The sequence below is a fragment of the Bufo bufo genome, chromosome 7, assembly GCF_905171765.1.
Source record: "Bufo bufo chromosome 7, aBufBuf1.1, whole genome shotgun sequence".
Taxonomy (NCBI): domain Eukaryota; kingdom Metazoa; phylum Chordata; class Amphibia; order Anura; family Bufonidae; genus Bufo; species Bufo bufo.
Window position 1 is genome coordinate 218,437,407 of NC_053395.1, and position 13,337 is coordinate 218,450,743.

The 13,337-nt window shown below is 44.2% G+C and overlaps 1 protein-coding gene across 1 annotated transcript; it reads right to left on the bottom strand.

The window, feature by feature from the left end:
* Nucleotides 1-5,395: 5,395 nt before the first annotated feature.
* On the bottom strand, nt 5,396-9,257 carry LOC121007822. The gene is made up of 2 exons (XM_040440049.1): nt 8,477-9,257; nt 5,396-6,417 (listed from the first exon to the last, which is right to left on the bottom strand). Exons 1-2 carry the CDS (start codon nt 9,049-9,051, stop codon nt 5,811-5,813), a joined length of 1,182 nt encoding a protein of 393 aa, XP_040295983.1. The 5' UTR covers nt 9,052-9,257; the 3' UTR covers nt 5,396-5,810.
* Nucleotides 9,258-13,337: the final 4,080 nt, after the last annotated feature.

Consider the following 13,337-nt stretch of genomic DNA (forward strand, 5'->3'; position numbering starts at 1 on the left):
CCTCTATTTGTGGTTCAGAAAGTAAGCGCTATAATACGTTGCTGTTGGAATCTTTTACATTCAATTAAAGGGGTATTCCCATCTTGCTATTTCATCCTCACCTGCAGCCAGCTCAATGGGATATATTTATTAACTTAACCTATGATCACCGAGATGGGAATACCCCTTTAAGCAGTGTCTGCAGTATTTGCATCTATGGACGTCATTATTAAATAACGAATCGATAGAGTGGAGCTTCATTCATATCGAGTGACTCGTTATATTATTTCGCTCCAAAGACTCTGAATTCACTAATTCCCATATCTGAACTATCTAATATATAATCATGAAGATCTACTAATAATTATGTTTATAAAGATCAAGTTTCGATCATGTTTGTGGGAATTTTTATTTATTATTTTTTTTATGAACTTTTGGGACATCTATCTGTCATCTGCTATATCTGTATTTTATTTTAATTTTTTCATTCAAAAATGCAAACAAAATGCATTATATGAATTACTGCTTGGAGAGTTATTTGTTATTTTATGGACTGTCTAATCATGTGGAATAATGGATTATGAATAATAATGAATCACTACATTTTTTTTGTTAATTTTTCTTTTAATATTTTTATTATTATCATTTGTGTTGTAATACACAATTGGTGATACAATTATTTATATTTTTGGTGTGCCTATCTTACTTATATATTCATTTTTTGGCAGATTGGGATTCCATATTAGTTTGCATCTCTCCTACGATAAATGTTCTTTGCTTGACACTAAGGCCCCTTTCACACGAGCGAGTTTTCCATGTGGGTGAAATGCGTGAACGCACAGCACCCGCACTGAATCCTGACCCATTCCTTTCAATGGGTCTGTGCTGTGTGCACGAGCGTTTTTTTTCCACTCATCGGTTCTGCGTTGCGCGAAAATCGCAGCATGTTCTATATTCTGCGTTTTTTTACGCAACGCTGGCCCCATAGAAGTGAATGTTGTTTGTAAACCTTCAGATCTTTTTTATCACGCGCGTGAAAAACGCATCAAAATGCATTGCAAAAAAAAATGAACAACTAAACGCAATCGCAGACAAAACTGACTGAACTTGCTTGCGACATGGTGCGGGTTTCCCTGAACGCATCCTTAGCCAATCCGTCACGCTCGTGTGAAAGAGGCCTAACAGGACCTGATGCAGCTAGGAAGATCCAAACTTCCATAGAAGTGAATAGAGCCTGCTGGGAGGTGTAGTGTAATACTAACATGTAACCACTAGAGGGCAGCATGGAATTATTCCTATTTTGGGGGATCTTTAGAATAAAAGCTCTCCCCTGTGTCAGTATGGTAGGGGATAATTGATCCTGAGAGAATCCGTATCGCTCATGTGAACGATGCCTTAGGGGTCTGGTCTGAGATCTAAATTCATTTTCATATCTGGTCTGGGGTCAGGGCTGGGTTCTGACTCTAAGGGCTCATGCACACGACCGTATGTATTTTGTGATCCGCAAAAAATAGATGACGTCCGTGTACATTACGTATTTTGCGGAACGGAACAGCTGGCCCCTAATAGAACAGTCCTATCCTTGTCCGTAATGCGGACAATAATAGGACACGTTTTATTTTTTTGCGAACAGACATACGGAAACGGAATGCCCACGGAGTAACTTCCATTTTCTTGCGGACCGATTGTAATGAATGGTTCCGCATACGGTCCACAAAAAGGAACAGACACGGAAAGAAAATATGTTCGTGAGCCCTAATATGGAGTCTGATCTGGGGTTTGAATCCTCCGCTACCCCATCCTGCTTTTTTTCTACTTGAGTGGTTGTGGTCCAAGTGCCAAGTGTAGCTAGGGCTTTCTCTGGGGTCTGATTTAGGGCTCGAGCACATGACGGTTGGATGTTTTGCTGTCTGCAAATTGCGGATCGGCAAAACACAGATACCGGGCGTTTTTTTGCGAAACGGAATGTCCTCCCCTTAATAGAACAGTCCGTAATGCGGACAATAATTGGACATGTTCTATTTTTTTGCTGAACGAACATACAGACACGGAATGCACACAGAGTCATTTCTGGTTTTTTGCGGCCCCGTTGAAGTGAATGGTTCCACATATGGGGCACAAAAAAAAAAACTGAACGGACACGGGGAAAAAAATACGTTTGTGTGCATGAAGCCGATAATTGTAGGGTTATTTCTGGGGTCTGGTTGGAATCTGAATTAACTTAGGAGCCTGGTTTGGGTTCTGACTTTAGGTCTGATCTGGGGTTCTTACATTTTTTTAAAATCATTTTAATTGAACTATTTTTGGAATTTGTTTCATTGTCGTCCACCGCCTTTCGTGGTGTCTATGCTGCTCATACTTATTTCCATGCTCTGCTGTGACCTTCAGGTGATTTCCATGTAGGAGAATATTCTATTCAGTTCTTGCTCGGCCGGTTGCCTCCGTCTGGAATATCAGCCATTCTGAAGGTGGAGGAAGAAATGTTCTGCAAGACACTGGCGGTGATGGGAAAAAGCCTGCATGACTGGTCCGACATGAGGTGAATTATTTACCGCCTACACACAGATGAAGCTGTGTATGCCGTACCCTGGTCTCGGAAGGAGGGGGGGGGGGTAGTAGTAGTAGTTCACCTCCTGTAGTCCATATTAGCCTATGGATTTCTGACCAATGGCTCCCATTCATCGCAGCTGCCATAAAGCACACACCAGGCTGTACTGTCTAATATGGAGGACACGTGTGCTTTCAATATGGCCGCCCCGGTCAAAAAAATATAAATAATAATAAATAGCTACAGCATGTAAAAAAAAAAAAAAAAAAAAAACCCTGCACGATTTCTCTTCTTCCAAATGACATCTAATTAATGACATTATAAATTATATACATAAGACTTTCCCTTTAAGGCAAATAATAAAAGCGTTTTCTCCCAGTTTGGCCGCTACATGTAAACTCATCCCTGGAGACGTAATGATCGTCAGCAATATCGCCAAATCCCCCAATTCTTCTCCAGCGCATCTCATGTTCTACCCGCTACATCTATTTCTTACGTTGTTCCTGAGATATTAAAGGGGGATTCCGGTTTTAGCAAATAAAACATTTTCTTTGTAGAATGTTTTTTTTCCAGTTCTCCAATATACTTTCTGTACAAATTTGTTTTGGGTTTTCAAGGTCTCTGCTTGCTGTCATTCAATAGGAACCTTCACACAGCCCCGCGTCCATCACATGACCAGGATTTGTAACAGGACCTTAAACCCTCGGCAGAAGGCCGCCCTATTCATACACACGACGGCCCGGGACAACTATTTTACATGCACTGATACATTGTAGCAACTGTCAGAAGAGAGATCTGTGCTGCTTATGCTCTAGACTGGCTCTAATGGTAACAAACCCTCAGCTTTGAGGAGTGTTAGGTTTTCCAGTTTTTTTGTTTTAACTTCTGATTGTAAATAAAAATGTTCCCATTCACTGACAGCATGCAGAGATCTTGAAATGGTGAGAAATTCAGTGGACGGAGCTTCCTGCTTCTGGCTCTGTCCATTCTGAATACAGCTGATGGTGAGGGTACCTGTTGTCGGCCCCCCGATCTAATATTGATGACCGATCCTGAGGATCAGTATCTTAAGACCGTGGACAGGTCGGTTCCAGTCCATTGGACCTCACCAGCGCAGGGCAGGATTCTGGGCTGCTCTATAATAGCCTAGCTCCTATCCTATTTCTTCCATGGTAGTGGTCTACAGCCTGTAGCCGTCCAGCCATTGCAAAACTACGACTACTAGCATGCTGGGAGTTGTAGTTTCACACAGCTCTAAAGCTACAGGTTGCACTGTCCTACGAAGGCAGGGAGATGTGCGACATGGAGAAAGAAATATGCAAATAGACTTCCTGGAGCGTTTTCTTCCTTCTGCGGGAAAGGTATTTGCATAATGTTCTCAGGTAGCATTTCCTGAAGTCTTTACATTTTTGTGCCGGAAGGATCCATATCCCAATAAAACAGCGCCACACCTGGCCATAGGATGTGTCTGGTATTGCAGCCCGGCTCCACTGAAGAAGTGAATGAAGCTGAACTGCAATACCACGCATGACCTGAGGACAGGAATGGTGCTATTTTTTAATATATTCTAATCCTGGACAACCCCTTTAAAAGGAGCACTACGGACAAAACCGACGCTCTGTGCAGGAGGAGCATGCTGGAGACCGAGCGAATCTATAAGCAAGATGGGACACTTGTACTCACTATTGTGCTGGTCTGTAGTCTAATAGGAAGGACTGACCTCTCACTGCGTCCGTATGTATTTTGTGGTCCGCAAAAAATACGGATGACGTTCGTGTGCATTCTTTATTTTGCGGAACGGAACGTCTGGCCCCTAATTGAACAGTCCTATCCTTGTCCGTAATACGAACAATAATAGGACATGTTCTATTTTTTTGCGGAATGGAAATACAGACTTATGGAAACGGAATGCACACGTAGTAACTTACGTTTTTTTTTGTGGACCCGTTGCAATGAATGGTTCCGCCAAAAAAACTGAAAATACGTTTGTGTGCATGAGCCCTAACAGGCAGAGGACCCCACAAAGCCGAGGACCCCCTGTGCGTGGAGAGCTGTGGGACTGATTTGCAAGGAAACAAAATGTTCCCTTAAAGGGTTAGTCCAATCATTTGTGGAACTGATTTGCAAGGGACCATGCACGCATCATAGACAAAATACTACATTAAAGGGGGAGTCTTAACCCCTTAGTGACCAAGCCTGTTTGGGCCTGAATGACCAAGCCAAATTTTGGAAATCTGACAGGTGTCATTTTAGCTTAGAACGGTTTTGCACATCAAAGTAATTCTGACATTGTTTTCTCGTCACATATTGTACTTTACTTAGGTGGTAAAATTCTACCGATAAAATATGCGTATCTTTATTAAAAAATTGAATATTTATGAAAATTTGTAAAAAATTGACACATTTTCCTATTTTCAACTGCAATATTTCACATACATACATAAATACTATTCAATATTTTTATCAGAAATATATTTCCACATCTTTACTTTATTTTGGCTGCACTTACAAAAAATGTTTACTTTTTTATTTTATTTAGGAGACTTAACATTTTAACATAAATTAAATTTGTTTTGAAGTACATATTTTTTCCTGCAACAAGCCAAGTTTGCAGAGGTTTATAAGTGTCAGAATAATAGAACCCCCCAAAAGTGAACCCATTTTAAAAACTAGGCCTCTTAACGTATTTATCTATGGGTGTAATGAGTTTTTTGACCCACTAGTTTTTTAAAGAAATTAATGCTAAGAAGGTGAAAAAAAAGAAATTTTCATTTTTTTACACAAAAGTATTCATTTAAAGACATATTTTTCCTACAGATCACATTATTATTGGTCCCTGATAATTACTGTGCTGAAGGCAGATCTAGGGCTCTGGCGCTATGCAAAGCCCCGTAATCCCTCCGATTCTGCTCCTACACAGCCCCACTCCTGAACCCAGTACCTTTCACTATAATGGGCTCGGGTTTGCAATCATGAGTGAGGAGCGGCGCTGTGTGCACTATAAAGTGACGGTAGTCCCATCAGTCACTAGTCCATGATGTCCAATAAATGTAAGGGCCCCTGACCCTGGGTCACAGCCAATGGGCTCAGAGAGAGGCGAGTATCATTTTCAGCACCTTCAAAAGCTGGTTGGGCTTGTCGGTCGTAAGCATTGCGCCCCCTAGCTGAGATTTACTAGGGTATCTTTAATTTCCAGTCTCCCTTTACTCTATGGCATCGTCATTGGCCGTGGAGGGTCAGCCCACAGGGTCTTTGGCTCAGTAATGAAGGTTGTCGTCCTCATCTATTCCTCCTGTCGCTCCTGGCAAACACTACTTAACGCTTTTCCCATGAAGGATTCTCTGCACACAGAGTCCTCGTCCGTCTCCCCGCAGCAGGGGTAGGACCCCTTCACGTACGGCGCCCGATGCACCATCCAATTCTCGAATGCGCTACAAATGTCATCGGCCGTGATTGGGCGACGTTCCTGGTGCCCCGTGGGTTCTTCATGGTGACTTGTCTCGCCAAGGACATGACTGTAGCCCAACATCTTGGCTGCACAGAGGATCAACGTTCCAAGGCGAGATCCTGGACGCAGCCGGACGCTTTGTTTCCAGAAGAAAGGGCAGAGATATATGACGTCCTGGGCGGCGGGGTAGGCCATGAGCGCTTCGTTACTCGGCTTAATGTCACATTTAAAGGTCACCTTTTCCAGTTTTTTTATTAGTTCTTCTAGGAGGTTCCTGGTGATCAGGGGGAACGTGGCCACGGCTTGCTGTTGACTGATCAGAACTTCATCGTCCACAACCAGCCTCTTGTCCCGGGCATCAAGTAGGATCTTCAGAGTCGTCTTTCTAGAAGTTTCTGCAAGTTCCTTCTGCTCCTCGTCCATTATACAATGTAGAAAAAACCTAAACAGAAAAGACATTCCAAATGACTTAAAGGGGAACTCCATACAATGTGGTTTAATGAGCTGACCTGGTTTCTCAGTGCGGATATTTTCAGTTCTCTGCAGGTATTCACGGCAGCCACACAAACTATATCATGTAGTTTAAAGGGTGACAACCATAGTTTTTGTTATGGAGAGGTTGTCACAGCTCCGCCCCTAGATGAATATTAATGGCCAAAATGAAACTTTGTATTCAGATAATTCTACAAAAATCATTTCTGTTACTTGGTTGCTAAGGTCATATATAAATATTTTTTTAATCAGCTTCCCCAAAAAGTTTTGTCATATGAGTTTCCATGATTAGATCTAACGCGGTCATCGCCTCTCCTCCTCAGCAAAACATCTTCACATGATAACGAGTCTTTTCCTGAAATGCCACGATGGGGTAGTTGTCTGTGTATTAGGAATTCGATGGGTGGAAATTTTCCAAAAATTGGTGCAAAGAAAAAGCGGTGCAGTTGCCGATAACAACCAGTCACATTGCACCTTTTGGGAATTAAGAAGTGCAACTTTCTGGGTTGCTATGGGCAACTGCTCCTGTTTTTATTTGCACTTGTTTTAATAAATCTCCCATAATGCGTCTTAAAGCCGGTTCAGACCTGAGCGTACTGACCTGAGCGCTCTGTATGCGCGATTCTCCGGGCGTCTGACATACGCGGCTCCGAAGTATGCGAACGCCCATTGTCGCGCGTTCCCGGAAGTCTATGTACGGGAACGCGCGACAAGACGCCCCAAAGAAGCTCCTGAACTTCTTGGGGCGTCGGGCGTTTTACAGCGCGATCGTACGCGCTGTAAAACGCCCAGGTGAGAACCATGCCAATAGGGAAGCATTGGTTTCTCCTTGTTGAGCGTTTTACAGCGCGTAGGAACGCGCTGTAAAACGCTCAGGTCTGAACCGGCTCTAAGTGAATGCAGCTGCAGACGATGACCCGCCATGATCCGATCTGACAAAGGGGTTTAATCCTGGTCATATGTATCTGTGAATCATGGGTTTCCCCTTAAAATACTGGCCTATTTGTATACAGGCTCATGCACACGATCGTATGTATTTTGCGGTCCGCAAAAAACACAGATCTGCAAAAAAAACTGCAGATCCTGCACTTGTGGTCGGCTGCTAATGGCAATCCCCAGCAAAAATGCATACAATGGAGGATGCCCGCAGCATCCTACACAGGATAGCAAATGTGTGGATGTGATAAACAATTAAACAAAATAACAATAACTTTTACAAAGACAGGTGCACTCTGCGGTCTTACTAAACCCTTATACTGATGTAAAATTGAGAGATTAGCCAACATATCCTACTGTGGAGGACATGTCTGAGCCCGAGCACCGCGCCAAGGTTTTTTAAGTAACGCTAAACCTACCTGTGCCGTATGGGCAATATCGGAAGCCAGTGGGCAAATTACAGGAGCGTAAGGTCCGACTCACAGACAACTCACCAGTTACCTCCAGCATGTAGTCATCCCATTGTAAGCATGGCTACATGCTGGAGGTAACTGGCGAGTTGTCTGTGAGTCAGACCTTACGCTCCTGTAATTTGCCCACTGGCTCCCGATATTGCCCATACGGCACAGGTAGGTTTAGCGTTACTTAAAAAACCTTGGCGCGGTGCTCGGGCTCAGACATGTCCTCCACAGTAGGATATGTTGGCTAATCTCTCAATTTTACATCAGTATAAGGGTTTAGTAAGACCGCAGAGTGCACCTGTCTTTGTAAAAGTTTTTGTTACACCCTCTGTCCACCAGGTGTCCCGGCAGTTCCAAATTTCCATCTTTTTGTGTGGTACTTTTTATTGTTTTTTTTTATAGTAATTGATCAATAAAGATTTTGTACATTTTTGATTTATAATTTTACATGGTTTTTGGGATTCGAGCTCAGGCCAACTATTCTAGGTCTAGATTGTTTTTTTATTATTATAGGGACTATATTTATGCTTTTATATGTCACACCACTCAACAGGTCACTCTTTTTCAGTCCTTGACCCCGTGAAGACCTCTAAGTCCCACTCCCAGATTTACCTCATATCGGAGTCCTCACAGACAGAGTTTATGGACTTCTCCCCGCAGCAGGTATATGAGCCGCTGACGTATTTTCCTTTGTGACTCATCCAGACCTCAAACGCGGCACAGATACGGCTGGCCCTTAGCTTAGGTCTCTCATGTTCTTCCATTTCAGCCATGAACCTTCTCGCATCAATATCATGATACCCCAGAAGACAAGCAGCTGCCGCGATCAGTGTCCCCGGGCAGGAGCAGAAGCTCAGATTCTCATGTCTTTTCCAAAATTCCATGCATAAGCCAATGACTGGCGCAGTTGGTATGGGGTAGACTGAGCAGACCCCATCGTCGAGCTTTGTCCTGTAGTGTTTGAGAAGCTGGACCTGCTGCAGAGTCTGAATAAGATCTTCTACCAGCTGTGGGCAGATGAGAGGAACATCTGCCGCCCGCCGCCCATAGTTTCTCCCCGGCTCTGCCAGCAGCCACTGCTTCTTGTTCAGGGCATCCTCCAAGATATTTAAAGTTCTGACCTGAGCCTCCACCGCCAACCTGTCCTCGTCCTCAGTCATAGGTCCCAGCTCAAAGCAGTCAGACATGTCTCCAAGTCAGGTGTCTATCACTGTCCAAGGCGTCTTCTTTTAATCCCTCGGAGCTTTCACTTTCCATTCACGTTTCTCCATCACTGGGTGTGTCTTCACAGAAAAGAAACCAGAAACAAAGTCTTCCTGAGCTCTAAAAGGTGAATTCCATAATGACCCAGGTCCATCACATTCTATCAGGTTGATCAATTATCCAAAATTAAATTGACTGGTGTCCCATCTCTGACCTCTCTCTAGCTCTCCTGTATCCTTTATGGTATATGGAGACAAAACTGAATCCCATATTCAATATGAGGTTTTCATAAAAAGCTAATCACAGGTTTTTCTCTCTTTGTATACACTCTAAACTCTTACCTGCTTTTGTAGCCGCTGCCTGACATTGAGTGCTGCTGCTTCGCTTACTTGTAATCAGAATACCCCATTCTCCTGTTCTGTTGTCCCGTTTTACCCTAGTAACACCACTTACAGCTGATGGTGGAATATCTAGCAGGAGTTTGTTCAAAAAGCAGCCTCCTTGAGCAGCGAGGGGCAGGAGCTGCTGCTCGAGACACTCCCCCTCCCCTTGATTGACAGGGCCAGACTTCTCACCTACCCCTTTCAATCTCACGCCTGCAGTATTGCTCCGAGAAGCGGTGCAAGCACAAAGGCTCTGCTGCTGTTGCTTCCTGAGCAGCACAAATGCCAACTGTGCATGCGCCGCTTTTTCATTTTAGGTGCTTTAAAGCCCCATCCCTCTGTAGTGTTTTCTCCCTGCAGCCAATTATGCTCAGCGCTGCAGAGACGAGATCAAGTCCACTGCTGGTGTTCTAGCCGAAAGATGTGGGGGATGTGGGGTGTTAGAGGCCATCACTTGAAGGGGTCCTCTCACTTCAGCAAAGTTAATACAAGGCAGTTACTAATGTATTGCGATTCTCTATATTACCTCCTTTGCTGGCTGGATTCGTTTTTTCCATCACATTATATACTGCTCGTTTCCATGGTTACGACCACCCTGAAATCCAGCAGCGGTGGCCGAGCTTACACACTATAAGGCCTCGTGCACACGACCGTTGCTGTGTTCCGTTCCGCGATCCGTTTTTGTTTCCGTGTGTCTTCCTTTATTTTTGGAGGATCACCAGACATAAAGGAAAGTAAAAAAAAAAAAAATCTAAGACAGGTTTGCCATGCAAATGATAGGAAAAAAAACGGACGCGGATAACAATCTTGTGTGCCTCCGTGTTTTTTTAGCGGTCCCATTGACTTGAATGGGTCCGCGAACCGTTTTCCGCGAAAATAATAGGACAGGTTATATTTTTTTGACGGACTGGAACCACGGATCATGGACGCGGATGACAAACGGTGCATCAGCAGAGTTTTCAACGGACCCATTGAAAGTCAATGGGCCAGATTTATCATGACTGACAGCTCACTCCACTTTCACATATGGCTAAAGTCAGTTTTATGATCGGCCCTTTAAGACTGTAATAAATGTGGTTTGACGGTAGCAGTTTATCCGTCAGTAAGCAGCTTTACAAAAGTCGCACATCTTTACGAAAAAGTCGCATGTTCTATTAAAAAGTCTCATAAGATAAGCATGGTCCTCACTGGAGTGAAATTACGATTTTTTTTTGCGACTTTTTAAATAGTCCCAAAAGTAAATCTGTCTAGAGATTAATTTACATAAGAAAACACGCCCACTTTCAGAAAACTGGCGCGCATAGTGCAGAGCAGAAAAAAGTCGCGTTTGCGCATTTTTTTTTAGACTTTTTCACTACATTATTCTGACTTGAGCTAATGATAAATCTGGCCCCATGGGTCCGCAGAAAATCACGAAAAACGGAACAACGGACACGGAATAAAACAACGGTCCTGTGCATGAGGCCTAAGAAAAAGGTCTGGCCGGGAGTGTGCATAGGCTGTTACTTTTTCTATAGTGTGCAAGCACGGCCACCACTGATGGATTGCAGGATGGTCATAACCATGGAAACGAGCAGTGTATAATGTGATGGAAAAATGAATCCAGCCCGCAAAGGCGGCAATATAGAGAATCACAATATATTAGTAAGTGCCTTGTATTAACTTTCTCTACATGATAAAAGGCCATTTGCTGAAGCGAGACCACCCATTTTAATAAAGGAGAGAATTTATCACTCCAGAATTCTGGATTACTTGTGCAGAAATCTGCAACTGGGTGTGGGTGTGTAGGCCAGATTTACAAAACTAAATCACACAGGTTACTCCAGCTGGCATAACAACTGGAGTAATATCTCTAGTCATACTTAAAGGGGTTGTCCGGGTTCAGAGCTGAACCCGGACATCCCTCCATTTTCACCCCGGCAGCCCCCCTGACACGAGCATCGGAGCAGTTCATGCTCCGATGCTCTCCTTTGCCCTGCGCTAAATCGCGCAGGGCAAAGGCATTTTTTGGAGATCCGGTGACGTACTGGGGCTCTCCATGGGGCTGCCAGGAACCCCGGTGACGTCACCGGCACTGATGGGCGGGATTTAGCTCTGCCCTAGCCAGTAAAACGGCTAGGGCAGAGCTAAAGCCCGCCCCTCAGAGCCGGTGACGTCACCGAACACACTGCCGGGCAGAAGTTCCAGCCCGGCAGTGTGTTATTGAAAACAAAAAAGCCTGTGCCGTGCACGATCTAGCGCAGGGCACGGGAGCGCATAGGAGCATAAGATGCTCCGATGCTAGCCTCAGGGTAGCTGTCTGGGTGAAAATAAGGGTATGTCCGGGTTCAGCTCTGAACCCGGACAACCCCTTTAAAGATGCACCAAAAATATCAAACCACTTGCACTATTTCATAAATTTGGTGCAAACAATCGCACTGCAGAAGCAAGCAAAACGGACTTAAAAATCCGATCTGGATAAATTCCGCCCAAAGTGCATAACATCGGCCACTATTCCATTAGTACGGGGATGGTAGACAGATGTACGTATGTGTGTGACCTTAAAAAGCACCTGCTAGCGGGATCAAGCCTCTTAAACCAGACATACTGGCTGGTAGGGTTAATCTTGGCGAGTAAAAAGATAGCAGGCTTGTGAAAATCGGTTGCAGTGTTCCTAAAAAAAAAAAAAAAAGACCTAACCCCTCGGTGCACCTCCAGTGCTGGCCACTGATGCCCTCATATTCATAAAGGCTTTTATTCTGGAAAGCTGCGACCAGTTTTAAAAAAGACCAGTATTATTTTAATCAGCATGATCAACCCTACCAGGCAGTATACCTGGTTTAATAGGGTTCAACCTGCTGGTACATCCAAATACAACTGATTTGTGCTGCATTTTGAGGACATTTTTATTTTTTCAAGTGTTTGAGCGCCTGGTTTATTTTATTAATGGCATTTCTTTGCGTGCCTTGTGTTCTTATGTAGGAGTGTAGGTATTTCCCCATCTGCTGGCACAGTATGGAAAAAATACATTGGTACAAAAAAAGCCATGTAAAAACGACATTAAAAAATGCCACACATAGTGCCACCTGTGGTTTTGTCAAACGGCAAATGGTCTACGAGTTAAAAAAAAAAAACATGCTGCGATTTGTTTTTGAATTTAAAAAAAAAATGCTGTTGACACCAAAAGCACTACAAAAACAAAACAAAAACACTTGCATTTGTCCTGCATTTAATATTTCCCATAGACTTCCATGTAACATCTGGAGCTGGCATGCTTTTGCAGACTAAAAAACTGCAATTAAAAAAGGGCAACAAAAATTAATAGTACCTCCAGAAACTCCCCAAAACCCAGTGTGTGACCCCGGATTCTCCTTAATTAGTAGTGATAACTATCAGTGTACTGTATGCTTTCATACCGTCTTTCCCCGAAAATAAGACATCCCCCGAAAATAAGACCTACCTCTAGTTTTGCCTCTTGCTGAAATATAAGGCATCCCCCCGAAAATAAGGCCTCCTCGATAATAAGGCCCCCCGGAATATAAGGTCCCAGAAGTTACTGCAAGGCATCTGACTCCTCCCGATCGTAGCGGCGGGCGCCGCCGCGCAGCTCACTGATTGGCCGCAGCACCGCCAGAGCTGTTCAGGCGGTGCGAGGTCTCTTTAAATCAGAGAGCCCGCGCCACTGCCAGGACAAGCTGCCGCCTGCTGCTCGCTCTGCCCTGACGGAGTCTGGCTGACTCACTGTCTAAATGTGAGTGAGTTGCGCAGGGCAGGAGTCGGGCACATTGTGTGGAATCTGGCCGGCACGGACATACAGGGGTGACTGAGGTATGGGGGGGGGGGGGGAATGTCTGATAAAGTGGTGGGGGATGTCTGGTGAAGGTGGGAGGGGGGAGAGACTAAATAAT

What these genes read in the sequence shown, in the direction of transcription:
- LOC121007822 (XM_040440049.1), bottom strand. Translation starts at nt 9,051, where the DNA reads ATGTCTGACTGCTTTGAGCTGGGACCTATGACTGAGGACGAGGACAGG. An exon ending in TGTGAGGACTCCGATATGAG is followed by an intron (nt 6,418 to 8,476) that starts GTAAATCTGGGA and finishes TTTTCTGTTTAG; the next exon opens with GTTTTTTCTACATTGTATAA.